The sequence below is a fragment of the Taudactylus pleione genome, unplaced genomic scaffold, assembly GCF_031769625.1.
Source record: "Taudactylus pleione unplaced genomic scaffold, aTauple2 ptg000040l, whole genome shotgun sequence".
Taxonomy (NCBI): Eukaryota; Metazoa; Chordata; class Amphibia; order Anura; family Myobatrachidae; genus Taudactylus; species Taudactylus pleione.
In genome coordinates this window covers 34513425-34538663 of record NW_028284442.1, presented here as the reverse complement: position 1 = coordinate 34538663, position 25239 = coordinate 34513425, and the positions used below count along the sequence as shown (strand labels likewise).

Here is a 25239-nt window from a genome sequence, read left to right as displayed (position 1 = left end):
AAACACCTCTTTGTTATAAATGGAAATTAAAAAAGGGGGGGATGGGCTGCATATCCTAATTTAAACATAATAAGAGGTACTACTATGCTGTAGTTCTAATGCAGAAAAAAGGGGGGATGCAGATGCACACTCTAAGCACTAAGATTACTAAATATAATTATAAATGATAATTGCCAGCTCATCCAGAAGTCCTAAGTTTTTGTTTTGGAGCGGATGGGAGCAGAACAATCCGCAGTGTGAGAATAATTAAAGGTACACTCGTGTCAATCTTGTGGGACCCAGAGATCTGCCCAATCGTGTGGTTGTATGAGTGACTCTGGCACTGCCATGGTATGAGAATGGAGGCAAATGGGAAACCGATGAGTAACTTAATAAAGGTTGTTTTTTTTTTTGTTTTTTTTTGTTGTTTTTTTAATTTTTTTTATTATTATTATTTTTAAAAATCAGTCAATTGTTTTTTATATGGTGGAAGGAGCAGGTTCCCCATCAGCAGAGATTGTGTCAAGTGCACATCCATTATGGTCACATGTATTTTCTCATTGATTTAATCTGTATATACAAAATTCAGTTTCTTCATTAAGCCCGGGTTACTGTAAGTTTGAAAATGTGTAAGAAAAAAAAAAAAAAACACATAAAGCAAAATGTATGTACATATGTGAATTTTTAGGACCGCAGTTCTGTTCCTCTATTGACATTGTTTTATAACTTCTACACTCTTGTTAGGCATCACAAATTTGTACAGGTGTGTCCTCCTACATTGTTGCAGCCGTCACTCCAAACCACCCCTCTCGGCGCACCAGGTCCTGTACAACTCTGCTTGCGCCAATCTTCTTTTTTGCGTGCTTTTTCGCCCGGAAATGCATCTTGGTAGCAATGCAATGTGACTAAGATGCACCAGGATATTCTACTGATTAATTTAATATGTGACATTTGTATATATCTGCAACTGATTCTAAAAATTAAGCACAACAGAACTTGGAGTGGAAAAAAGCCACGGCCGCTGCATCGTAGCACTTCCTATACAGATTTAGACTCAGTCGCACACAGGTATAAAAGTGTCACATATCAAATGAATATTAGCATGTCCATATAATTTATAGCCATTCCCTTTGCTAAGGTTTTAGTTGCAATGTCAGTATATGTCTCGGAGCTCACCGCTACTTACCAGGTCTTCGTGCTGCCTCTATCACTGGGGTTTAAACTGTTCGAGACAGTAATTGGCTGTTCTTAGCGGTGACTTGTAAAAGGCAATTGCACCCATCCCTGAGCAACTGGCTAAGGTTCTCAATTTTTATGTACCTTGGGCAGCTGCCATTTTCAAGATGGGTCTCCTTCCTTGGGAATGCTACTTCGGAGGATAGCTTACTCTTTCTGAGTGGTCAGCCTTTGCATTCAAAGCTTTCCAGTCATATGGACACCAAGTTCTAAGAGCCCCCAAAGTCTCTGATGAAGTGCCAGCAGATCCCCACCCTAGCCTCCAAGACAACGCATTTTGATATGGTATTTATCTTTCTCAAGGCATATGGGGGTAGATGTAAGAAGCTCAGAAGCGGTATCAACGTACGTTATGTCCACTGATACCACTTTTACGCGATGCAAGATCGGGGGTTTGGCGGTAAATGACGGGGCGCTATGCGCCCCTGTCATTATTGGCGCTGCTATCTACAAGATAGCAGCGCCGATAGCCTGGGCCATCTATGAATGGTCAGATCGTCTGACCGTTCGGCCCGCCGTAGCTGTCGCTGTCGACAGCTACAGCCTGGCGCTGCCCTATCCCCACAGCAGGTACAGCGCTGTCCCTGCTGCGGCGGCTGCCAGCTCCAAGCTGCATGCGGGGATCTCGCAATACTTGCGAGATCCCGCGCATGCTCAGTGGAGCCGGCCGGGACTGAGACACAGCGCATCACCACTAGGCTGATGCACCGCAGTCTCTAGCGGGGCGCGCTGGAGGGGGGAGTTATTGCTCCCCCGCTCTGGCCGATGAGATGTTTATACATCTCCATCGGTAGTGCTTCCTGCTTCGCCTCGGTAAAGAGGTGAAGCAGGAAGCGATATAGCAGCACGTTAAGTGCCGCTATAATACATCTACCCCATGGAAGCTCTAACCCTGTTGGGTATAAATACTAACTATAATCCCTCCCTCATCCAACCTAATTCCAGACATGGATAATCCTAACCATTAAATCCCCAGGTCAGCAGTGTCCTATATCGTCCACTCCAGGTTTCCATTTTGGCCACCATAATTAGGGATCCTTTCTTTAGATGCACGAGCCCGAACTTCCGGCGCCTGCCAGAAGTGAGTTTCTCGGGTGTAGCGTCCGGGGTTTCTCCATTTGTGTACACATGGCACAGTCGTCGCCTCCAAATTGAGCTCCTTTCGGGGAAGGGTACTTTGCCCGATGGAGGTACATCCGGGATTGCGTTCACGTGTTTCTGATATCAAACGGATACTGAAATTCCCTTAGTGTCCTCAATGCAGGTGGCAGCCATTTTGAGGTGGTTTAGATATAAGGTTCCATCATCATAAAAGAATATGAAATGGAAAATACATCATTAAATAATCCAAATAAAATAGTTATAATAACTTAAAAGTAGCATATGCAAAAAATCGTAAAAGGCATCATAAAAAGCTCATGAAAAACATTTTATCTCAAAATTTTTATTGCGACCAGTAGGTATTAGGGTTTTGTAATTAAAAATTAAACTCCTCTAATTTTTTTGCCAATATTTCATTGGTATTATTTGATTATCTTGTTCCTGAGGTGATTTTCTTAAGTCCATAATTGATAGTGCATGGGACTCTAGTCCCTTCTTGATTATACGAAGTTGTTCACCAACACTAGTTTTTGTTTTTTTTTACAACAAATTTTTATTGACAGATTGACAAAGATAACAAAATACATAAATATTACAATGTTTGGAAAAATAAACATGTTAAACATATTAGAAGGTATATATTTTAAAACCCTAAAACATTGACAAAATATATCTATATTATACTCCATCAAATATAGAACAAAAAACACATAATAGCCATTCAACGCTATCAAAATGGCACACCTGTGGACAAAACTTACCAACACTAGTTTTTAATGGTCTGCTGGTTCTACCTAATTAAATTGTATTACAAGTGCATTCTATGCCATAAATAACATTGTTCTTTTTGTTATTAATTAAAATTTCTACTGTTTTATTCCCAAACGGAATAAAAGATTTTCAAGTACTATGATTTTTACATATGCTACTTTTAAGTTTTTATTAGAACTATTTTATTTGGATTATTTAATTATGTATTTTCCATTTTATATTCTTTTATGATGATGGAACCTTATATCTAAACCTCCGCAAAATGGCTGCCACCTGCATTGAGGACACAAAGGGAATTTCAGTATCCGTTTGATAACATCAGAAACACGTGACCGCAATCCCGGATGTATGTCCATCGGGCAAAGTACCCTCCCCCAAAAGGAGTTCAATGAGGAGGTGACGACACTGGGCGCCGGAAGTTCAGACTCGTGCATCTAGAGAGAGGATCCCTAATTATGGCGGCCAAAATGGAAACCTGGAGTGGACGATATAGGACACTGCTGACCTGGGGATTTAATGGTTAGAATTATTCACGTCTGGAATTAGGTTGGATGAGTGAGGGAGTTGGTATTTATACCCAGCAGGGTTAGAGCCTCCATATGCCTTCAGAAAGATAAATACCATATCGAAATGCGTTGGCTTGGAGGATAGGGTGGGGATCTGCTGGCACTTCACCAAAGACTTTGGAGGTAGTATCCGGGGACGCCGGAAGGACTACACTAATGCGCTTATAGTCTACTTTTGTAAAGTGGACCACAACATCTGGTGAGAGGTCATTCCATTTCCCCTTTACCGTTTTTATGTGTACTGTTCAAAATAAAAATTGTATTACACTATATGGAGTTCTTTATCCGTATGTACCAGTGTGGTGATCAAGGATAAAGAAATACTGACAAGTACCATCTGTGATTAGGAGGCCAATGAATTCCCACAGGCTCATATGTAGACTACTTTATCTGGTAGGGAGTGATGACTATTATAAAAAGTGATATTGAATAGAATTTTACTAGATTACCCCCTATGTATGCTTTTTTGTTTCTTTCATTTGAGAGTAACAAGATATCGGACTCCAATGAGGAAGAGTCCGAATGTGTAGATCACCAACACTTATATCTTAAAGAATTTGGTTTTAGAGCTTGAGGATCATTTTTTGGTGATATTGTATGTTTTATGTTGACTTTTAGAGAAGTGTTATAAGGTGACACATCTACACCAATAGATCCCTTAGCTGCTCTATTGTGTGCACCAGTCCTTGTTCACACCTGTGTTCATTTTCTAAGAGCCCTGCTTCAGCCTTTCTTCCCTGGCTGTGAGTGGTTGGAGTCCTTTTTGCTAATGGTATGGGGCCTTTCTGTCCTGGCTGCAGATGGTTGGAGTCCTTCCCTCTGGCCGTATCTGGGTTGCAGGTGCTTGGCCTTCAGTGGTGGTTAGTTGCCAGCTCCACCGCCTGGTGACTCAGTAGGGAAATGCTTACATGTTCATTGGTCCTCTGCGGAATGGGTGCCTAGGTGCTACACTGCAATCAAAGTAGTGGTCTACTTCCTGTACATGACACACTATATGGTGGTCCATTTAACTTGTCTATCATTTACTTCGGGGATCTCCGGAAGGTGCAGGTTCTACTCACACTTGCTTTAGGAACACTGCCTGACCTTACTGCTGATACACAGACGCTTTTTGTGGAGTGGTTCTCGTGGGATCCACAATAGGCGTCAATTAGGCAGAATTGATAGGGAGGTTCTTGCATTTGTGAATGTCGACTTCCCCTTTATTCATTATTTTTAAAGACTATATTGACTATATATGTGCACTGTTTGAATTCGTTGGAAGTTCCTTTACGATTCTGGGAATTCAGTTGATTTCTCTCCAGTTTTCAGGACTTCTTTGATGCCCTTCTGCAGTTGCCAGGTTGTCGCGGTCCTCCTGTGTGGGGCCGTTCTTCTTAGGCTGTTTTGTGTCACTACCCAGTTGGTTTCTCTGTATGATTGTTCCTGGTTAAGATCCCACGTCTTGGTGGTATCACTTTGAAGTCCACACTGGTTCGAGTGTCTGTGTTTTCCTGGGACTTCTGGCCATATACTGTGATCAGTTGGTGTTCTTTGTTGGTGCCAGTTTTGCCATGATAATAACGGCTTTTTGTTCTGTGGTTCTTTTTCCTTGAGGTTCAGATATCTGTCCATGGTTTGGAGTGAGGCCCACTGCACGCTCCACATATGCCCTGTCGTCCCTGAGGTGCATTATTGCAGTTTGGGACTTGTGATTGAGCCTCCCTAAAGTCCTGTCCGACCCTGGTGTGCAGGGTTGCATTTTGGGGTCTTATGGTTAAGCCTCTCTTGAGACTTCCTTCTCGTGGAGATTTTTCTTTGACAGGACTAGTTCTGTTCACCGATTGCTTTGATCAGATTAATTGATGGAGCCCTTGAGACCCGGGAGCTCATTCAGAGTCGGTCGTGAGCGCCCCACAGCGCATGCGCATGACGGAGCCAGCTCCGTCGTGCGCATGCGCGAGACCCGGCTAACGACGGTCTCGTCGTAGACGGGGCGAGCTGTCGATGTTGAGTGACAGCTCGCCCCGTTTTCTGGGCGGGCTGGGGGCGTGCCTGGCCAAACGGAGGCGTTCCAGTAGGAACGCTTGCCGTTTGGGGGCGGCCCCACTGACATCATCAGTGATGTCAGTGGGGAGCTTCCTGCTCGATCAGAGCAGGAAGCTCCCTGGGGCTTAAGGTTGACGAGACCCTACCTTAGGGTCTCGTCGTAAGCCCCGATGGTTGCGATGGTCTTGACCATCGCGACCATCACCCTTGTCGGTCGTTAGAGCTGTGGGTGTTAACCCACAGCCTAACGACCGTCATGGAGGCGGCCGTTCAGGATGCAAGCGGCTGCCCTGTTTCAGAACGACCGCTTGCATCCTACGACCGCCTCTGAATGAGGCCCCCAGCCTCTTCTGGATTGTGGTCTTCTTGAACAGTGGACCATCCAGTTTTTCAGGCTACTGTTGCTTTTCCTTCGGGTTGCTGATTGTTTGGCTTCCTTTCTCGTTGCGGGTATCTTTGGATCATCTCTGTTTCTTGGACAGACTGGCCTGGTTTCCTGTTGGGCAGTCCATCAGGTACAGTGTAGGCCCCATGCGGCACTTGTTCCTTCTTGGGCCTTGACACTATTTTAAAAGTCTTCCAGGGGGCTTTGATTTCGTCCCATCAGCTGGGGCAACATTTTTTCTTTATTGCAGGTTCTCCTTCTGACTCTGATCACTCCAATCATTGGCTTCTCTTGGAAACGGCCAGTATCCAGGTATTCCGTGCAATTATTTATTGCTGCTGTTTTTTCTGGCAAGTTTCTCTTCTTTCACTGGGCTGATGTTCGTTCCATTAAGGCACACTATAGTGTAGTGCAAGTTCTTGAGTGTCATGACATGGGGCCTCGGTCGGATAGTGGTGCAAGGCCGTCGCCTAGTCCTCTGTACACACTTTTGCCTTTGATTACATTCTTGGTTCCTGAGCCACAAATTGGCGTACAGTTTTACAACTAATCTCATACTCCCACCTCCCAAAACCACACACACACCCACACCCACCCACCCATTAAGGCTTGCTTTGGGAAATCTCAGAGGCTATTATTGTCCACCAGATCACATAGTTGAAGATGGAGCATTTTTGTATTCAGCGTAAAATCCGTTCTTCGTAATCCATCTGAGGGACACTGCGTTCCCTCCCTGTAGCTTATTCTGGATTGGGTAGGCCTTTCTTATCCTTACTTCTCCATATGGCTTTGTTAGTTAAAGACTGAGGCCCTGATTCAGAGCCGGACGCTCTGACAGAGCGCTCTGAATCAGGGCCGGACTTTTTTTTTTTTTTTAGAATGGCCTCCTGCCCGCTCGCATAGCTGTGGGTGACCACCCACAGCTATAGCGAGCGGCCATCATGATGGTCGCGATGGTCAAGACCATCGCGACCATCGGGCTTGCGACGAGACCCTTGTGGTAGAGTCTCGTTGCCGCAAGCCCCAGAGAGCTTTCGGCTCTAACAGAGCCGAAAGCTCTCCCACTGACATCACTTGTGATGTCAGTGGGGCCGCCCCCAGACGGTAGGCGTTCTCATGGGAACTCCTCTGTCTGGGCAGCCACCCCCCCGGCCCGCCCACCAAAGGGGGCGTGCTGTCACTCAACATCGACAGCACGCCCCCTTTGGTGCGAGACCCGGAGCGACGGATTGCCCGTCGCTATCCGGGTCTCATGCATGCGCACGACGGAGCCGGCTCCGTCGTGCGCATGCACTCTGGGCCACCATGAACCCGGTTGCGAGCGCTCGGCACTTGCGACCGGGTCTGAATCAGGCCCTGAGGTCTGAGCTCTTGTGAGGTGGGAGGGCTTAGTTTATTTATTTTTTGTAAAATATTTAGTACCTGCTCCTTGGGTCATCCCTTCTAACCCAGAGTCTAGCAGTGTCCCCCATGTGGATTAGGAGGAATGATTTTAATGGTGAGTACAACAAATCCTCTTTATGTACAATTAAAGGCCTAACTCAAGGTTGCACGTAAAGCAGCAGCAATTTCGGGAAATAAACTCTCATTTAAGTCAGAGTTGGATGCATCTGTGTACCCACGCCGCCCCCATCCATCTGCAGGCATTTACACCAGCCCCATGCTTGTGTCAGGCATTTACACCAGCCCCATGCTTGTGTCAGGCATTTACACCAGCCCCATGCTTGTGTCAGGCATTTACACCAGCCCCATGCTTGGTGCTGTAGATGTGATTAAAGTTGGGCGGATCTCTGCATATGGTCACTTTTGAAGAGCCCATAATTCCGTAAACACTCGCACAGAACACCGGTAACACCGACTCAGCTGCAAGTGACTTTGCGTAGGTTGGAGGTACACTTTAAGTGAAAGGTAATGCAAAAATAAAACATACCCTGATTCTCTTTAATGTTTTATATTTTCTAGAGGTTTTATGTTTTCTTGAAATGTTTTCATACAGGACAGTGAGCTTCAGAAGTCGTGTTTTGCCTTTTAGTTCAATGTGGATGGAAGATGCCAAACTCAAAGGCTTGGAAATCTGTCACCCGCAGGTATTCCCCATTTGCTGTTGTATCCTCGTTTATTACCACAGCGGTTTCTGACCATTCTGGCTGTGCAAGAAACCAGTCACAGGCATTCTACATGGGTCATAGCTTTTGTGACACAGCCAGGGGCGCAGAGAGAAGAGGGTGAGGGGGTGAGGTTGGTACAAATTGCCCAGGCCTGTCTGGGTGTAGCTGTGCACAATATGCTGAATGGAACGTGCACAGGCCTCTAGCACCAGGGCCTGTCTGATGGGCACAGCAATGTTCACATACTTCAGTGCAGAAAAGTAGAACCATGTGCACGTAATTGTATGTTTGACACCGTAATATACCCATTTCTATATCATATTCAACTTTGTTGTAAGACTTTTCAATTTTCACCTCCACTAGTTGCGACTTGCTGAAATATTATTGTTTTTCATATCTACCCTCAATTACTAGATTCCAGAAAATATATTTCAAACAAGAAGGTACTAGTCACAGCGCTAAACCATTCAAACGTTCTGTTCAAATTATGGAGAATCAAGTTCAATGTATTCGCCCACTATGGTCCTGAAGTCGACAGTGGCAGCTCACATTTTTCCAAATGAACCTTTGTTGTATGGTTCCCAATAGTCATGTAAAACAAAAAGTGAAAAACAAGCGCCTCATAGTGTAATATGTTTATCAGTTAAGCACGCACCATTACCACTTAAATATGCGTACCGTAATGTGTCAGTATATAGGCACGTAATCAATAATCCGCTGAGTCGCTTTATCTCCCTCTTGGATTTTATAAAGTCCCGTTCTTACTCCACAGTATTAAAAAAGTGCACTAAGGTTTATCTGAAAAGATCACAGCGTCCGTGAACAGAGGTCCCCACTTCCTCAACGCGTTTCGTCTCTAATACCGCTTAGGTGGGACTTCGTCAGGACGAAGCAGTATAAGAGACGAAACACGTTGAGGAAGCGGGGACCTCTGTTCACGGACGCTGTGATCTTTTCAGATAAACCTTAGTGCACTTTTTTAATACTGTGGAGTAAGAACGAGACTTTATAAAATCCAAGAGGGAGATAAAGCGACTCAGCGGATTATTGATTACGTGCCTATATACTGACACATTACGGTACGCATATTTAAGTGGTAATGGTGCGTGCTTAACTGATAAACATATTACACTATGAGGCGCTTGTTTTTCATTTTTTGTTTTATATATATATATATTTAATATATTGGGTCAGCAGTTATAACAATTTTATATAACATAAAAAAATCACAGCACTTTCTGTCACTGGTGATATCACAAGGTACAGGAAGAAAATAGCAACTAACCATTAATCTCTAGAAAATGAGTAGGGTTAGGAGGTGGTGGGGCTGGTACTGCAGGATCATGGCAATCACATATTTGAATGATATGTATTGTTTGTGGCGTCAAAATGGCTGACCCCACTTGTGTGTAGCTGATGTGCCTTTTCATTTATGGTTTACCTACGAGAGAAAATGGCTAAATTCAGGTGCAATAGATCAAAAAATTAATTGATTCTCAAATTATCTTATTTACAATAATTGCAGCTCCTAGATGACTATTATTATCCAAATTAACAGAGAGGCATAAGGGTTTTAAGTGAATTGGTAATATGTGTTGCATGTTATATTTGAATAAATACTTAATATATTTATATGTGGCAATGATTGCGCTCTTTAGGTGGTTACTAGTGACCCCATACGCCTCTCTACTTATGACAGATTTTGCTGTATCTTCTTGCTATCTGTGACTGCTTGGAATATGTATTCTCGCATGGTCCCCCTTCCTCCCCTTCAGTAATGTCTATGAACTTTTTCTATCCAAACCTGCTAATTGGTAAAGTCCTTTGTTGGTATTATATACAGAGTAATTACATCTTCAAGACATCGACAAGTTTGTTTGTTTGCTGCAGCGTACATGCCTACTTAACTACCTGCCTCCGTGAGCGCCAGGGAGGTCCAGGTGGCATGGGCATGAGACTACGCATCGCATCATCACGGTCCCATCCATTTCACTGAAGAAATGGACAGTATACAGAACGGCTGACTCTCCCTGAGCTGGGGAGAATTTCCCAAATTGGAGAGTCTACCAGAAATTCTGTCTGAGAGATTGGGCAGGCTTGTACTGCAGCATTGGTACAGAATAACACACAAGTATTTCTTTTTAGCTGTACACAGAGGCTGGTTTGCTTTTCATACTGCATATATTATGTTATAATTATGTTGCACCATTTTCCATGTGTATAACTATGTATTTTCACTGCTCTTCTTTTTGTCTTAAGGAAAGAAATATCTTCAACAGGATTTTTGGTGGCTTTCTAATGAGGAAAGCCTATGAATTGGGATGGGCTACTGCATGTTCATACGGGTAAGTTATCAGTGTCCATAAGGGCAAAAATATTTAGTAGAGGTATGTACTGTGATAGAGACACTGGGAAAGTCCTGTATGTGTGTCCCAGGTTTCTATCTTATGCTTCCTAAACTCTAGGGAAACTGTCTAGTATACCGGATAAACAAGCTTCCCAAAAGGCATGGCTCATGTAAGAACTGGTTTATGGCTTCCCTGGAGTGAGTGGGTAGAGAGGGCAGGAATCCATTACTGAGCCTCATCTTGGGTTTTCTCTACTCCCAGCCAGACAGCAGACTGATTAGCATCTGCAAGAGCTAAATAATAGAGTGAGCGAATATGCTGTGTTTGTGTCATTACCTGGGGCAGAAGTTGAAAGCATATACACACACACACACACACACACACGCGTACACGTAAAGTACCACCATTTACTCCAGGAAAGAAAAAAGGCCTGGAGGGAAAAAAGGCCCTGCTTGTGAGAGCTTACAATCTAAAGAGGAGTAGTAGACAGAGAGGAGTGACACTCAGTGGAAAGACAGCAAGCAAAGAGCATGGAGCAGTGGGTTAGGATGAGAGCTGGAAGGCTTAGATACAGAAGTGGGTCTTGAGAGCCTGTTTGGAGTTTTGTAGAGAGGTAGAAAGTCTGATACAGAGAGGGGAGAGAGTTCCACTGGTAAGAAGCACCACGGGCAAATTTTGGTGGGAGGTTGGGAGGAGACGCGGCAATCATTTGTGGAGGGAAGTATGAAGAGAAATGAGAGCAGAGATGTAAATCGGATTGGGTGAGGGCTCTGTAAGAGAGTGTGCGAAGCTTGAATTTGGTTCTGCAGAGGCAATGGAGCTAGTGTAGGGCATGTGGGAGAGGGTGACAGATGTAGTACGTTTGGAGAGGAAGATGAGCCGGGCAGCAGCATTGAGGACAGATTGGAGTGGAGAGAGGTAGGAGACAGGGAGGCCAGATGAGGAGGTTACAGTAGTTCACTCTAGAGATGACCAATGAGTGGATGAGGGTTTGAGTTGCCAGTTTGCAATGTTAGTACATAAAAATACCACAGAGTTAGTTTCTTCTTCTACCACTAGGGGGTACAGGGATGACACTGACTATAGCCTGGAGAGGAGAGTCTGGGCACCAAATAGTTAATTAAAATTACCCACAAGCCCAGGCTCCTCTCCTCTATACTCCCGCCCCCAGCCACTGGACCTCAGTTTCAGGGGGGACTGTGTTATTTATTTTATTTCAGTTTAGTTTTTTCTACGAGTGGGCAGTGTAAGGCATCCTATAGGATGCCCTCATTGCCACTCCACCGACTCTGACAACTGGGTCAGTGACTGCGGCTGCGGACTCCTCATACCGGAACCGCAGCCGACACTTCCTGGGGACAAGGTAAGGCAGCTCCCTGAAATGGGAGCCGCGGGTTACAGCTTATTACCGCCGGTGTAGACTACCGGCGGTACTGGCTATTGGTGGCTGCCGATCTCCCGCGCCGCCCACTAGACCACCAGGGAATTATGGTGCAGCAGGGTTCCGTTTACTAGCACCCGCAGGCATTAACCTTGGGGTCCGGGCAGACGGGGGAGCTCCCTGTTATCCCCTCCCCCAACTCTGGGGCGTGCTCTTCTCACCAACAAGCCCCAGGCAGGATTCTCCCCCCTCTCCACACTGAGCAGCCATTTTCCTCAGCCTGCCTCTGCAACACGGGAGAGAAGCTGGGCTCTTTTCTCCTCTATAACCTGCTGCCTGCTCCTACCTGTTTATACAAGCTGGTTTGTTGAGTAATTTTGCCCACATATTCAGCATTGAGTGGTCTGCGTGCATGTGAGTATTTTTTCACTGTGTCTGTGTGATTGCTGTTATCTCTGGTTACCTGGGGGACATCCCTGACGGTTGGTGAGTGCAGCTCTCAGTATATCTACATTTATACTTAGCACTTTTAGACCATTTTTGCTACCTCCCTTATACCTTTTGTCATTGGTTGTGGGGACAATAACAATGTCCAGGAATAGGACTCCCAAGGAGGTGGGTGCTGCAGTGTTGTTGTTAGCTCTCCTCAGGATCCGGAGCAGGATGGCCTTTGTGTCAGTTGCTTTATGGCCCTGCAACAGACAATCTCTGCTACTGAATCCAGCCAGGAACCGGCTCTGGCGTCTAGATTAACACAGGTAATGTCGCAGTTTGTAGACCGGATGGCAGCTCCAGTGCCCCCTGTCTTCCGTCCCAGAGGAGGCTATGGGCCTGATTCAGAGCCAAACGCTCTGACCAGAGCGCTCGCTCTGAATCAGGGCCCTCCTCCCTAAAAATGGAGCGGCCTGTTGGACGCTCGCATAGCTGTTGTTTACCACCCACACCTATGCGAGCGTCCATGATGATGGTCGCGATGGTCAAGACCATCACGACCATCGGGCTTGCGACGAGACCCTGCGATAGGGTCTCGGTGACTGCAAGCCCTGGAGTGATTTTGGCTCTATCAGAGCCAAAATCACTCCCACTGACATCACTAGTGATGGCAGTGGGGCCGGACTCAGACGGTAGGCGTTCCCATGGGAACGCCTCCGTCTGGCAGCCACGCCACCGGCACGCCCACCAAAGGGGGCGTGCTGTCACTCACCATCGACAGCACGCCCCCTTTGGTGCGAGACCCCGAGCGACTAATTCCTCGTCGCTCGCCGGGTCTCGCGCATGCGCACGACGGAACTCCCTCTGTCGTGCGCATGCGCATTCGGGCTCCATCGACCCGCTTGCGAGCGTCCTTCGCTCACGAGCGGGTCTGAATTAGGCCCTATGTCTCCAGTAGACTTAGAGGCTCTTATCATAGCAGTTAAGTCAATTCTTCTAGTGGCGGAATCAGAGCAGCCTCCCAGATCCAAGTTTTTAAGTGGCAAAAGAAAAGAGTTGCGGAATTTCCATCTTCAGCTCAGCTAGAAGGTCTCCTAGTGGAGGCGTGTACTCACCCTAGCAGGCGCTTTCAAGTTTCCAAGCGCATTGCTACTTTTTACCCTCGCAGTGGATAGGGCTAAGTGGGTGTCTCTTCTCCCGTGGATGCCCATGTTACTCATCTTAATAGGTCATCCCTCCTTCCTATCCCTAACATGGCATCTCTTAAAGCTCCTACGGATAGGAAACGAGAAAATTTCTTAATCAATTTATGTTAATGCGCGTGCTCTGGCTTGTGCAGCGCTTGCATAAGCTTGGGTGGCTAAAGCCGTCGGCCGCTGGGCAATTGCTTTGGAGGATGGACTTACCTTGGCGTGCACAGAGGTGACCTGGTGTCCTTGGTTGTGCAAGTTGGAGAGGCAGCTTCTTATCTCTCCGAAGCAGCCATAGATTTAGGTATTTTGGCATCTAATGTGTCTGCTTCTGCAATTGCAGCGCTCTGGTTGCGCACCTGGAAGGCAGACACGGAATCCAAGAAGGCCTTGGAAGCCCTTCCCTATTCGGGAGACTTTCTATTCGGTCTGGATTTGGACAAGACAATGACCACGCTAGCAGCATCTAAGTTTGCTTTCTTACCGTCAGCTGCCACTTCCACACCTAGGACTTAAGTCTCTCGTTCCTTTCATTCGCAGGGCCAGAGGTCAGCCATTTTCCAGAATCCAGGGTTCGGTTTCTAAAAGCTCCTAACCCAGAGGTAAACAACCCTGGTCCACTAGACGTCCAGCTGCCAAGCCAGCGGGCAAGCCTGTCGCATGATGGGGCGGACCTCCTTCCGGAGAACCTCGGGGTGGGAAGCCAGCTTCTTCACTTTTCGGCAGTGTGGATGCAGACTACGACAGTTGCTTGGGTCAGAGGCGTCATGTCTCAGGGCTACACTCTCACATTTCGTCAGCGCCCGCTTTCCCGGTTCTTTTCTTCCAGCCTTCCTACACAGCCGGAAAAGACAGAACCTCTCCAGTCTATTTGCTCTCTCATGGCCTCAGGGGTCGTTATTCCTGTTCCCCCGTGTCAGAGAGGGTTAGGTTTTTACGCCAATCCGTTTCTGATACGGAAACCAGACTGCCCCTTTCGACCCATCCTCAATTTAAAGCTGTTCCTCCAGATACCCAAATTCTGCATGGAGTCCCTTCGGGCCATCATTCTAGCCTTGGAACCGGGGGACTTTATGGTATCGTTGGATATCCAGGATGCCTGTTTGCATATCCCTATAGGAGCCAATTATCAACATTTCCTCAGGTTTGCAGTACAAACTAACCATTATCAGTTTCGGGCGTTACCTTTGGTCTGTCCATGGCCCCTCGTGTGTTTCACGAAGGTCATGGTGGTAATGGCATCACATCTTTGCCACGGGGGTGTCAGAATCTTACCTTACCTGGACGACTTGCTGCTTCTGGCCCTGTCTTTGACAGTTCTCAGAGATCACATCCATCTGACAGTGGAGCTATTACAGTCATATGGATGGATAATCAGTTTGCGGAAATCCACGCTAACTCCGTTCCAGTAGATGCTCCACCTGGGAGCCTTGTTGGATTCCAGAGCTTGGAGAGTCTTCCTCCTTCTGGACAACATTTTGACCTTACAAGCCAGAATACGCACCTTTCTAAGCCAACGTTGGGTGTCCATACACTCGTACATTGAGATTCTGGCGTCTTTGGTCTCAACGTTCGACGTGGTGGAGTACGGTCAGTTCCACTCTCTCCCTCTTCAATGGGTCATTATAAAGTGATGGATCAAGTCTCGCATGAACCTCAAGGCACAGACTCTCATTTTTTCCCAGGAGGTACAGTACGTCTCTCCCTACTGTGTTGGCTCCAGCGCTCACATCTGAACAAGGGCCGCCCCTTTTGGATTCAGGACTGCGTCCTACTCACCACCGATTCAAGCCTTCAGGAGTGGGGGGGTTAACCTGTCACCTAACCTTTTAGGGTTGCTGGACGCGTCAGAAGAGCCAGCTTTCCATCAACATCCTAGAACTTTGTGCCGTGTACAGGGCTTGTGTCAAGCATAGCACCTCCTTCAGGGATGTCCGGTAAAGGTACAGTCAGACAATGCAACCGCAGTGGCTTGCATCAACTACCCAGGGTGCCACTCGCAGTCAAGGAGCCATGCGGGAAGTCAGCGTTGGGCGGAACTTCATCTTCCAGCACTGTCAATAGTCTTCATCCTGGGAGTTCAAAATTCGTCAGGATGTTCATGCAGGCGAGTGGGCACTGCATCCAGACATCTTCCAACTACTAGCATGCCGGACATAGACATGATGGCGTCTCGTCAGTCATCAGCAACCGAGATACTGGTTCCGCACCAGGGATCCGGAAGCTCTTCTGGGATATGCCCTGGAGGTTTCTTGGACCTTCCCTCTGATTTAGGTTTTCCCTCTGATCTCAATGATTTCTCGGGTTTTCCACAGGTTCAAACTGGAGGGAGGCAGCCGGATCTTCTGTCTCTGGGTCAGTGTTTCCTTTCGGATCTGACCCATCTCGTTTTGACGGGTTGGCTCTTGAGACATGCGTCCTAAGAGCAAAAGGATTATCCAGGAGGGTTGTTCGGATCATGTTGCAGGATCGGAAGTCTTCCTCGGCACGTATCTATCACCGCGTTTGGCGTACCTATTTTTCTTGGCTTACGACTAAGGGATTTAACCTCCTGGTATTTCCACCTTTCCCGTATCCTTTTCCTTTCTACAGACAGGTCTGGATTTGGGCCTCCAACTCGCGTCCTTGAAGGTCCAGGTTTCGGCCTTGTCTGTTCTCTTCCAAAGGCACTGCTCCCGCACGTGCAAACTTTTTTCCAGGGAGTTCTCCATGTTCAGCCACTGTTCGTGTCTCCTGTGGCTCCTTGGGATCTGTCTTTAGTTCGCAGAGTTCTCCAGTTGGCTCCCTTTGAGGTATTACAGACGGTTAATTTGCGCTGGCTCACATGGAAAACTGTGGGGGGTTTTTTCTAGCCATGGCGTCGGCCCGGAGGGTGTCAGATTTGAGCGCCCTATCATGTCAGTCTCTGTTCCTTATTTTCCATTCCGACAGGGCTGTGCAGTGGACTCGTCTGGGCTACCTTTCCAGTGTGGCAGCCCGCTTACGCATAAATCAAGAAATTGTGGTACTTGCTTTCCACACTACGGATTTTTCTCAGCCAGAGGCTTCCTTGGATGTGGTAAAGGCTCTACGGCTTTGTCTAAAGGACCAGAGATATTCGCAAGTCGGATTCTCTGTTCATGTTATATGACGTTCATAAGAGGGGCTGGCCGGCTACTAAACAGACCTTGACCCGCTGTTTCCGCTGCACCATTTGCCATGCTTACTCCTTGGCGAACCTTCCTACCCCTGCCGTGGTGACTGCTCATTCCACCTGGTCAGTGGGGACTTTTTGGGCAGCTCTGTGTGGGGTTTCTGTGGAACAGCTTTGTAAAGCTGCCACCTGGTCGTCTGCTCATGCTGTCATCTGTTTTTATGCCTTTGATACTTTTGCATTCTCAGACACCGCCTTCAGGCGTTCTGTGCTCACTGCAGCTCAGGAGCATCCCTGCCCATAGGCTCAGCTTTGGGACGACAGTGTCATCCCTGTGCCCCCTAATGGAGGAAGAAGAAGTGGAGACTTTTGTTGCTTACCTGTTAAGTCTCTTTCTTCCACTCCATAGGGGGCACAGGGCGCCCACCCTGACCAGGGGCTGGCTGGCAACTTTCAGCCTGGGGGCAAACGCAAGCAAGTGGCCCCAGCACTGTATGTATATATACAGTGTATATATATATATATATATATATATATATATATATATATATATATATATATATATATATATATATATATGAGACTCAAGTGGATACCTTTGTCCGAGGATCGACAACTGTTTATTATATATATATATATATATATATATATATATATATATATATATATATATATATATATATACGACCAATGGTCCGGCACTCCTATGTGAAAATGGACAGCTGCCCGGGTGCTCCTGTTGAATTAATGCAGATCAAAATCGGGTGGCACTAAATGAATAGTCCAGAACCACACAGGTCACTCCAGGGTTTGCAAAAAAACTTCCTTTATATATAATCAACGTTTCGGGACTGTGCAGAGTCCCTTTGTCAAGATTCAAACAGTATAAAATGCAATACTAAATGAGCTTACCTTATATCCCAATCCAGTGATCAAAGCTTCCTCCGGAAGTAAGAGTGGCGTCCGCGCTCTTCCGAGGTCGCACTCCGGATGACGTCACAGCCCAGAATCTTGACAAAGGGACTGCGCAGTCCCGAAACACTGATTATACATAAAGGAAATTTTTTTGCAAGCCCTGGAGTGACCTGTGTTGTTCTGGACTATTCATTTAGTGCCACCCGATATTGATCTATATATATATATATATATATAGATATAGATATAGATATAGATATATATTATATAGATATAGATGATATAGATATAGATATATATTATATAGATATAGATATATATTATATAGATATAGATATATATTATATAGATATAGATATATATTATATAGATATAGATATATATTATATAGATATAGATATATAGATATATATATAGATGTAGATAAGTGCGGCACTCCAGCAGAAAGGAATACACAGACACAGCTGACAGGGTTAACGTTTCAATGCTACTTCAAAGCATTTTCATCAGAACCATGGAGTGCCGAACTTATCTACTTGTAGATCATCTCTTCTGTGGCAGACTGGTGAAGGTGACGCACCGTGGGGAGAGCTGCAGCTTACCTTACCAAGGCCCTGGTCACACATACACGGGGAGGCCATCATTAGTCTCAATGCACCCAGGAAGATTCCAGTGCTGCTTCCACTCTCTCCTCCCAGTCCAAGGGAGAGACTCTCTCGAGATGATGATGATGATGATGATGATGTCATCATCTCGCGAGACCACAGTAGCTCCTCCACAGCGGCGCCGGTGTCTGCGAGGAGGATAAAGGAGGATCATACTACAGTCCAGTCAGGGCCGGTGCTAGGGTGTTAGACGCCCCATGCAAACCATAAATTTGCGCCCTCCCTCCCATTCTTTATTAATGGACAGCGCTCGCTTAAAAAAAATCTTCTACATATTACACTGCACATAGTGCCCGATTCACATTACACCATACAGTAGTTTAGTTTCTTCATGTTACAGCACACAGTAGTGCCCTTTATACACAATCCCCACATTAGTGGTGCCCCTTACACGGTGGCAGCGGCACAGGGCCGGCTTACCATATTGTGCCGGACATGATACATACACACACACTCACGTACACATGTTGCTCTTTATCAGACATGTAAATCTGATGTACATAACACTTTGTATCCAGGGTTTTAGAATTTAATAAGTTGAAATTGTCAGTCATGGGACCACCATACTGCACACATGTCCTGTCCTGTGTACACATCAAAAAATGCTTACATGCCAGCTGCAATACTGTATGCAGATAGATGTGTGTAGGACATGAGACATTTTCTGCAGCAGAATTACTGCTATAAAGCCACATTTGTTTTGGCTCAAAACTTTTTTGCAATAAGAGTCTGCATTAGAAGTGGACATTACTGTATAGTCATCCCTTATACACAGGCATGGGAATCTGTATGAATCACTGCTGGACCTAACCCCGGCGGAAGAATTACAGACGCTGAAAGGCCGGCAGTTGAAGATCCCGACTCAGGTAACACCCCTAACTCTCCCCTCCCTTAGGGGTGCCTAACCCTATCCTCCCTCCTCCCTTCCCCTGCAGCTAAGTGCTCCCGACGCCCGGCTTACAAACGTTCGGTATGCCGGGCGTCGGGATTTCGGCATGAGGTTGATGATCGACGTCGGTATTTAGCCTATCATTAGTCCCATGCCGGGATTTCACTGTCGGGAAGCCGGTGGTGGGCATTTTGACCGCCGGCTTCCTCACTACATCCCCAGGCATGTGCAGGGCAGAGGTTGGGTATATGGAGCTTGTTACATGAAGTGTCCTATTTATTGCACACATATGTAATACGTATACCCCATGCTCTTATGTTTCTGTACATACTCATTAATTATATGCAACCCCTGAATCTCCTGCTGTGGAACTAGAAGTCCCAGCATGCCATGCAAGTCTCCTGCTGGGGATTGTAGTTCTGCAACATATAGCTTATGTGGGTGACCACCTGCATTGTGCCTGGGGAGTGTAGGAAAGTTGGTCTTCACCCTGCAGGTACACCCCTCTCCCAGGGACCTCAGTCCTGTCCCCTTTACCTCTGAGCTGCCATGTCCAAACTCCCCTGCTGCCTCAAACATCTACAGCTGGCACTGAGGTAGTGAGAGGAGGCCTCCTGCCACCTGCACCCACAGCAGACCCTGGATCCTCTGTGCACAGTGCACTGCACACATTCACGAAGGCAGAAACAGCCCAACACATAAATGATCATCAGTCTCCCCCAGGGTCATTGGTCAGCTGCCTACCATAAGCCTCGCCCAGAAGCTGATAGCTTAACCCTTGCTGCTCTGAAACAGCATCACCCTGTCATCTCCCTGCAGCCTGGGCTGGGAGTGAGAGGGTCGCAGTGTGCCGGGAGTAGGGGGGATAGTGGGTACAGCAGGCAGATAATAGGCAGAGAGCATGTTACCAGGCTGCAGCACTGTCAATGGGCACCTCGTCCTCTGCTTCCCCTAATTCCTGTCACAGCACAGTCAGCATATCGGGAACAGCGCAGCAGGGAGCAGAGGAGAGTAGGAAGGGGAAACAAGTGCAATGGTGTCGGTGGTGAAGAGCCGCTCAGAGGAGCATGGAGGAGAAGATAGAGGAGGGTGGATCCGGCCAGGAGGGGGAACAGCAAGGGGTGGGACTGGGTGAGGAGCCTCTCTGGCTCAGCCTTGCTTCTCTGCAGCAGGCTGCCGTTGCCTGTCAGGCAGAGCGGCAGCCGGCAGCAGCAAAATATGACTCAGCAGCAGCCGCAGGGAGAGCGCCTCCCTGCAGTGCAGGAACTGCTGAGCGGGTAGCGCCGTACTCGTCCGATGGCTGGACTGGAAAGCCCTTCTCCCCCAGTCCTGCGTGGCAGCCCAACAGGCAGTGCAGCAGCGGCCCTTGTGCTGCACAATTGTAGCGGCCCGGGGGGCAGATGGCACCCTGCCCCCCGGTCCAGTCCGCCACTGACCCTGACACACCTGTCTGCCGGGGTATGTTTCCTTGGTGACCTGTCCAGCTGTACTTTGCATGGTTTGTATGGTTCCGTGTGTGTGCCGGACTTCCTTCACCTTCCCCTCTGCCTCGCTCCTGCGGCAAACTAAACTGAGGTCCAGGGGCTGGGGATGGGGTATAGAGGAGAGGGCTTGTGGGTGATTTTAATTAACTATTTGGTGCCCAGACTATTCTCTGGGCTATACCCAGTGTCATCCCTGTGCCCCCTATGGAGTCAAAGAAAGAGAACATAAGTGCTACAAAGCTATTGATTTTCAGGCATTGATATTTCCCTTACATGTGCTGTTCACCAGTCCGTTATCCTGCTACAGTCCTGTTTTACGTCAGAGACTTCAGTTACTGAAAATACAGTCACTTAATCGTAGATAAGCATCTGTCATTTTAAGAATCATTGTTGTTGTCGTAAATCTATCTGTAACTTCGAGCAATAGTGTGGACAGCTCAGTCATCTAGTCTTTAATATGAGCACCGTTATATATATGAATACAAATTAATATATGTATAGGGATTTCTTTTGTTTCTGACTACAGTAGATCTTTCTCTTCCAGCGGTTCTAGACCTTATGTCATAGCTGTGGACGACATCATGTTCCAGAGACCAGTGGAGATTGGATCCTTACTGTTCCTGTCCTCTCAGGTAGGGGCTTCTCCTGGGTTATGAAGTATGGTAATGCTTGCCGTGCTAAGAAATATGGGAGCAGACTGATATCTCCAGGATGGGACATGTAAATTTGTGTTCTTGGCTTCTCTTGTCTATCCTGCTGTGAAACAGCTGACCTTGAACTGTGAAATCACATACTGTACAGTGCAGAGCATACAGTGTATATTTACCATTATAATGCAACCATGCTAGCCACAGTAATTTTGAGGACAGACATGCAAAGATTGCGGCTCAGAAACTACGAGGGCTGATTGAAAAGTAATGAGACTGTCTCTGTTTTTCTGTCCCATAGGTAGACATGACAACACTATGCTGGTTATTGTGAAGCTCATACATCAATGTGTCTAAACCTGAGGTTGGACTGCCGTAGTCGTCTTTGTTTGGTCACAGCGAGTGGAGATCTTTGCATGTTTCATCATGGCGGATGAGGAAGACGTGTCTGTGAGAATACATCAGAGATGTGTGATTGAATTTGTGTTAAACTTGGAAAAAGCGGAAATCTTTCCATACACTGGACTGTTGTGTGGATTCCGGGTCATAATGACGAATCCACGATTCGTCACAGTCGATGTTAGGAAATCGGGTGTCCTCTCTGACATTCAAACTGTGTTCTTGAACAATTCAACTCGTTGTCGCATCTGCTCTTCTGTGAGATTTCTGGGTACCCACCTGGCGCACACGCAATGCATTTCAAGTTCCTTTGTCACAATACGCTGAACCCGTCCAAATGGGGTGCCAAGTGAAGCCAAAAGTTTGCATAACGTTGACCTTCTGTCATTTTGCAACATGTCCGCAGCTTTGGCAATGTTGACATCTGTAACTGCGGTGGATGGTCTACCAGAACGTGCTTCGTCAGTCACTCACGTATTACCCTCTGAATTGCTTCCACCACCGAAATACTGCAGCACGGCTAATTGTTTCTCCACCGTACACTTGCTGTAACATTTCATGAGTTTAATTTCCGCTTTTTCCAAGTTTAACACAAAATCCAATCACACATCTCAGACATAATCTCACAGACACGTCTTCCTCATCCGCCATGACAAAACGTACGACTATCTTCCACTCGCTGTGACCAAACAAAGAAAACTACGGCAGTCCAACCGCAGGTTCAGACACATCGATGTGTGAGCTTCACAATATCCAGCATAGCGTTGTCATGTCTACCTATGGGACAGAAAAACAGAGGCAGCCTCATTACTTTTCAATCATCCCTTGTATTCTCCCAGAAAATAAATGATTTGCAGTTATGGATGTCTGATACAAATCCTTTATCAATTCATTGGGTTGACATTGAGCTATTTTTAAAAATAAATAAATGTTATACACCTCTATACACACATTGTTGAAACTGGATGACAATCATATAAAAACTATTGATTTTGCATTGGTTGAATGTAGTTGCCTTTTTTTCAATGGTTTTGTGCATTTGTTCTGTTTGAAAATGTAAAAATACCACGATTTTAAAAAAATAATAATAAACTGTAGCCATTAATATTGCAGATATTTCAGTTACATAAACTCCAATATTACACTGTAATAGTACTGCTGAAAGTCCTCAAACCCCTGGTGTCTAATCACCACTTTCAACTCCCTCCTCTGCCCACCCCCTCCTCACCTCCTCTTCACAGTTTCTGCCCTTGACTTTTCCACCTATGTTACATCTAAAATTTACTCCATACGTCAGGACATCGCATCCCACCAGACCCTTAGCACATTGAATCCCTTCCTTTCCATGACCACAGCTCTCGATCCATCTTACCAACTTTGACATCTTTCTCTTCTGTATCTGGAGAGTAAGTTATGGTCCTCCCCTTCCACCTCCCCCCCTGATCCTATTTCCTACCGCTGCTACCACTACCTCTCTTCTTCTGCCTGTTGCCATCTAGCCCACCTTCTCAATCTCTCCCTCTCATCTGGCACTGTCCCTTCTGCATGCAACCATGCACTTGTCTCCCCCATTCTTAAAAACCTACCCTTGATCCTAACACTCTCTCCAACTACCGACCAATCTCTTCAAACTCCTTTAGCGTATTGCTTACAACCCACTCACCACCTTTCTTTCCACTCACTCCCTGCTTCACCCCTTTCAGTCTGGCTTCCGTCCTTTCCACCTCACTGAAACTGCCCTCACGAAAGTCAGCAATGACCTCCTTGTAGCCAAATCCCAGGGCCATTACTCTCTGCTCATTCTCCTTGACCTGTCTGCTGCTTCTGACACTGTGGACCACCCTCTCCTCAGAGGCGGATTCTAGGGGTCAGGCCGCCCCTAGTCACAACATTTGTAGCCACCCTCCATAGTATAGAATATAATGTGCCTGCACCCTCCCCATTGTATTGAATATAATGAGCCTCCCTATAGTATAGAATATAATGTGCCCCCCCTCCCTATAGTATAGAATATAATGTGCCTTCCCCTCCCTAAGTTATAGAATATAATGTACCTCTCCATTTTCTATAGAACAGAATGTAATTAACCCGCTTCCCTATAGTTTAGAATATAGTGTGCCTCTCAACTCTCCATAGTATAGATTGTAATGTGCCTCTCCCCTCTCCGTAGTATAACATTTAATGTGCCCCCCCCATAGGTACTGTAACTTACCTGGCCTCCTCTTGTCCTGTTCCTTGGGCAGCTGCCTTGTCTCCTCACACCCTCCAGCAGGTCTCCTCCTGTCCATAGTCCAGGCACACTGACAGGCAACATCGCAATGTGCTACATCACGTGTGCAATGTTGATGGTGTCATCGGCTGCCGGCAGTATCTGAATGGTTGGAGTCTTCTGGGTGCAGGAACCCCCCTTCAGGCTGCCGAGACCCTTGGTAGAAGAGCAATGGCGGGCGGCCATGGCAGTGTCCACACGTAGCCTTGTGCCCTTGGTGCCCACCAGCTGCTCTTATGCAGGGGGGAGAGGGTTTGCTGACTACTGTGCTGTCCCAAGTAAGTGGCACCCCTCGGCACGTGCCTAGTGGGAAATCCGCCACTACCTCTCCTCATGCAAATCCTTCACTCCCTTGGTCTATGTGACACTGCCCTCTCCTGACTGTCTTCGTACCTCTCTAACCGTTCCTTCTCTGTCTATTTTCATGAATCTACTCCCCCCACCCACCTCCACTAATGGTAGGTATCCCCCAAAGTTCTGTTCTTGGACCCCTCCTATCCTCCCTCTATACGTCCTCTTTAGGTGAACTCATCAGCTCTTTTGGCCTCCAATATCATCTCTATGCTGATGACACTCAGATCTACCTCTCCTCCCCTGACCTCTCCTCTCTTCTCACTCGTATTTCCAACTGTCTCTCTGCTATCCCTTCGTGGATGTCCCAGTGTTTTCTTAAAATTAACATTTCTAAGACTGAGCTCATCATCTTCCCACCCTCCCTCACTACCTAACTTCAAACAATTTCATTACCTATTGATGGCACAACCTTCTCCTCTGCGCTTTCTTGGAGTAATCCTTGACTCTTCCCACTTCTTCAATCCACACATTCATTACCTCTCACAGTCCTGCCGTTTCCATTGCTGAAATATCTCCAGATCAGACCCTTTCTCACCCAGGATGCTATTAAGACCCTCATCCACTCACTGTTCATCTTCTGACTGCTCCTCCTATCTGACCTCCCTGACTTTCACCTCACTCCTCTCTCCACTCCATTCTGTCTTAAATGCTGCTGCTTGGCTCATCTTCCTCTCCAAATGTTCTACATATTCCTCCCCTCTCCTACAAGCCCTACACTGGCTCTCCCTCCCTTCAGAACCCAATTCAAGCTTCTCACACTCGCTTACAAAGCCCTCACCCAATCATCTTCCATTTACATTTCTGACCTCATCTCCCTTTACACTCATGCCCGCCCACTTCGCTCCACAAATGCACACCGCCTCTCTTTCCATCTGATTACTTCCTCCCACTCCTGTGCCGCTCCCTACCTCTGGAATTCTCTCCCCCTCTCTATCAGACGCTCCACCTCTCTACTAATC

General features: G+C 46.8%; 1 protein-coding gene across 3 annotated transcripts in view; it reads left to right on the top strand.

The window, feature by feature from the left end:
• ACOT9 (acyl-CoA thioesterase 9) overlaps window positions 1–25239 on the top strand; it is a 93364-nt gene that overhangs the window by 55481 nt on the left and 12644 nt on the right. For all 3 annotated transcript variants that reach the window (XM_088455372.1, XM_088455370.1, XM_088455373.1), the window contains 3 exons: window positions 8063–8153; window positions 10434–10519; window positions 21156–21243. In XM_088455372.1, coding sequence (XP_088311498.1) covers window positions 8063–8153; window positions 10434–10519; window positions 21156–21243 — 265 coding nt within the window. The remainder of the gene's footprint in view (window positions 1–8062; window positions 8154–10433; window positions 10520–21155; window positions 21244–25239) is intronic.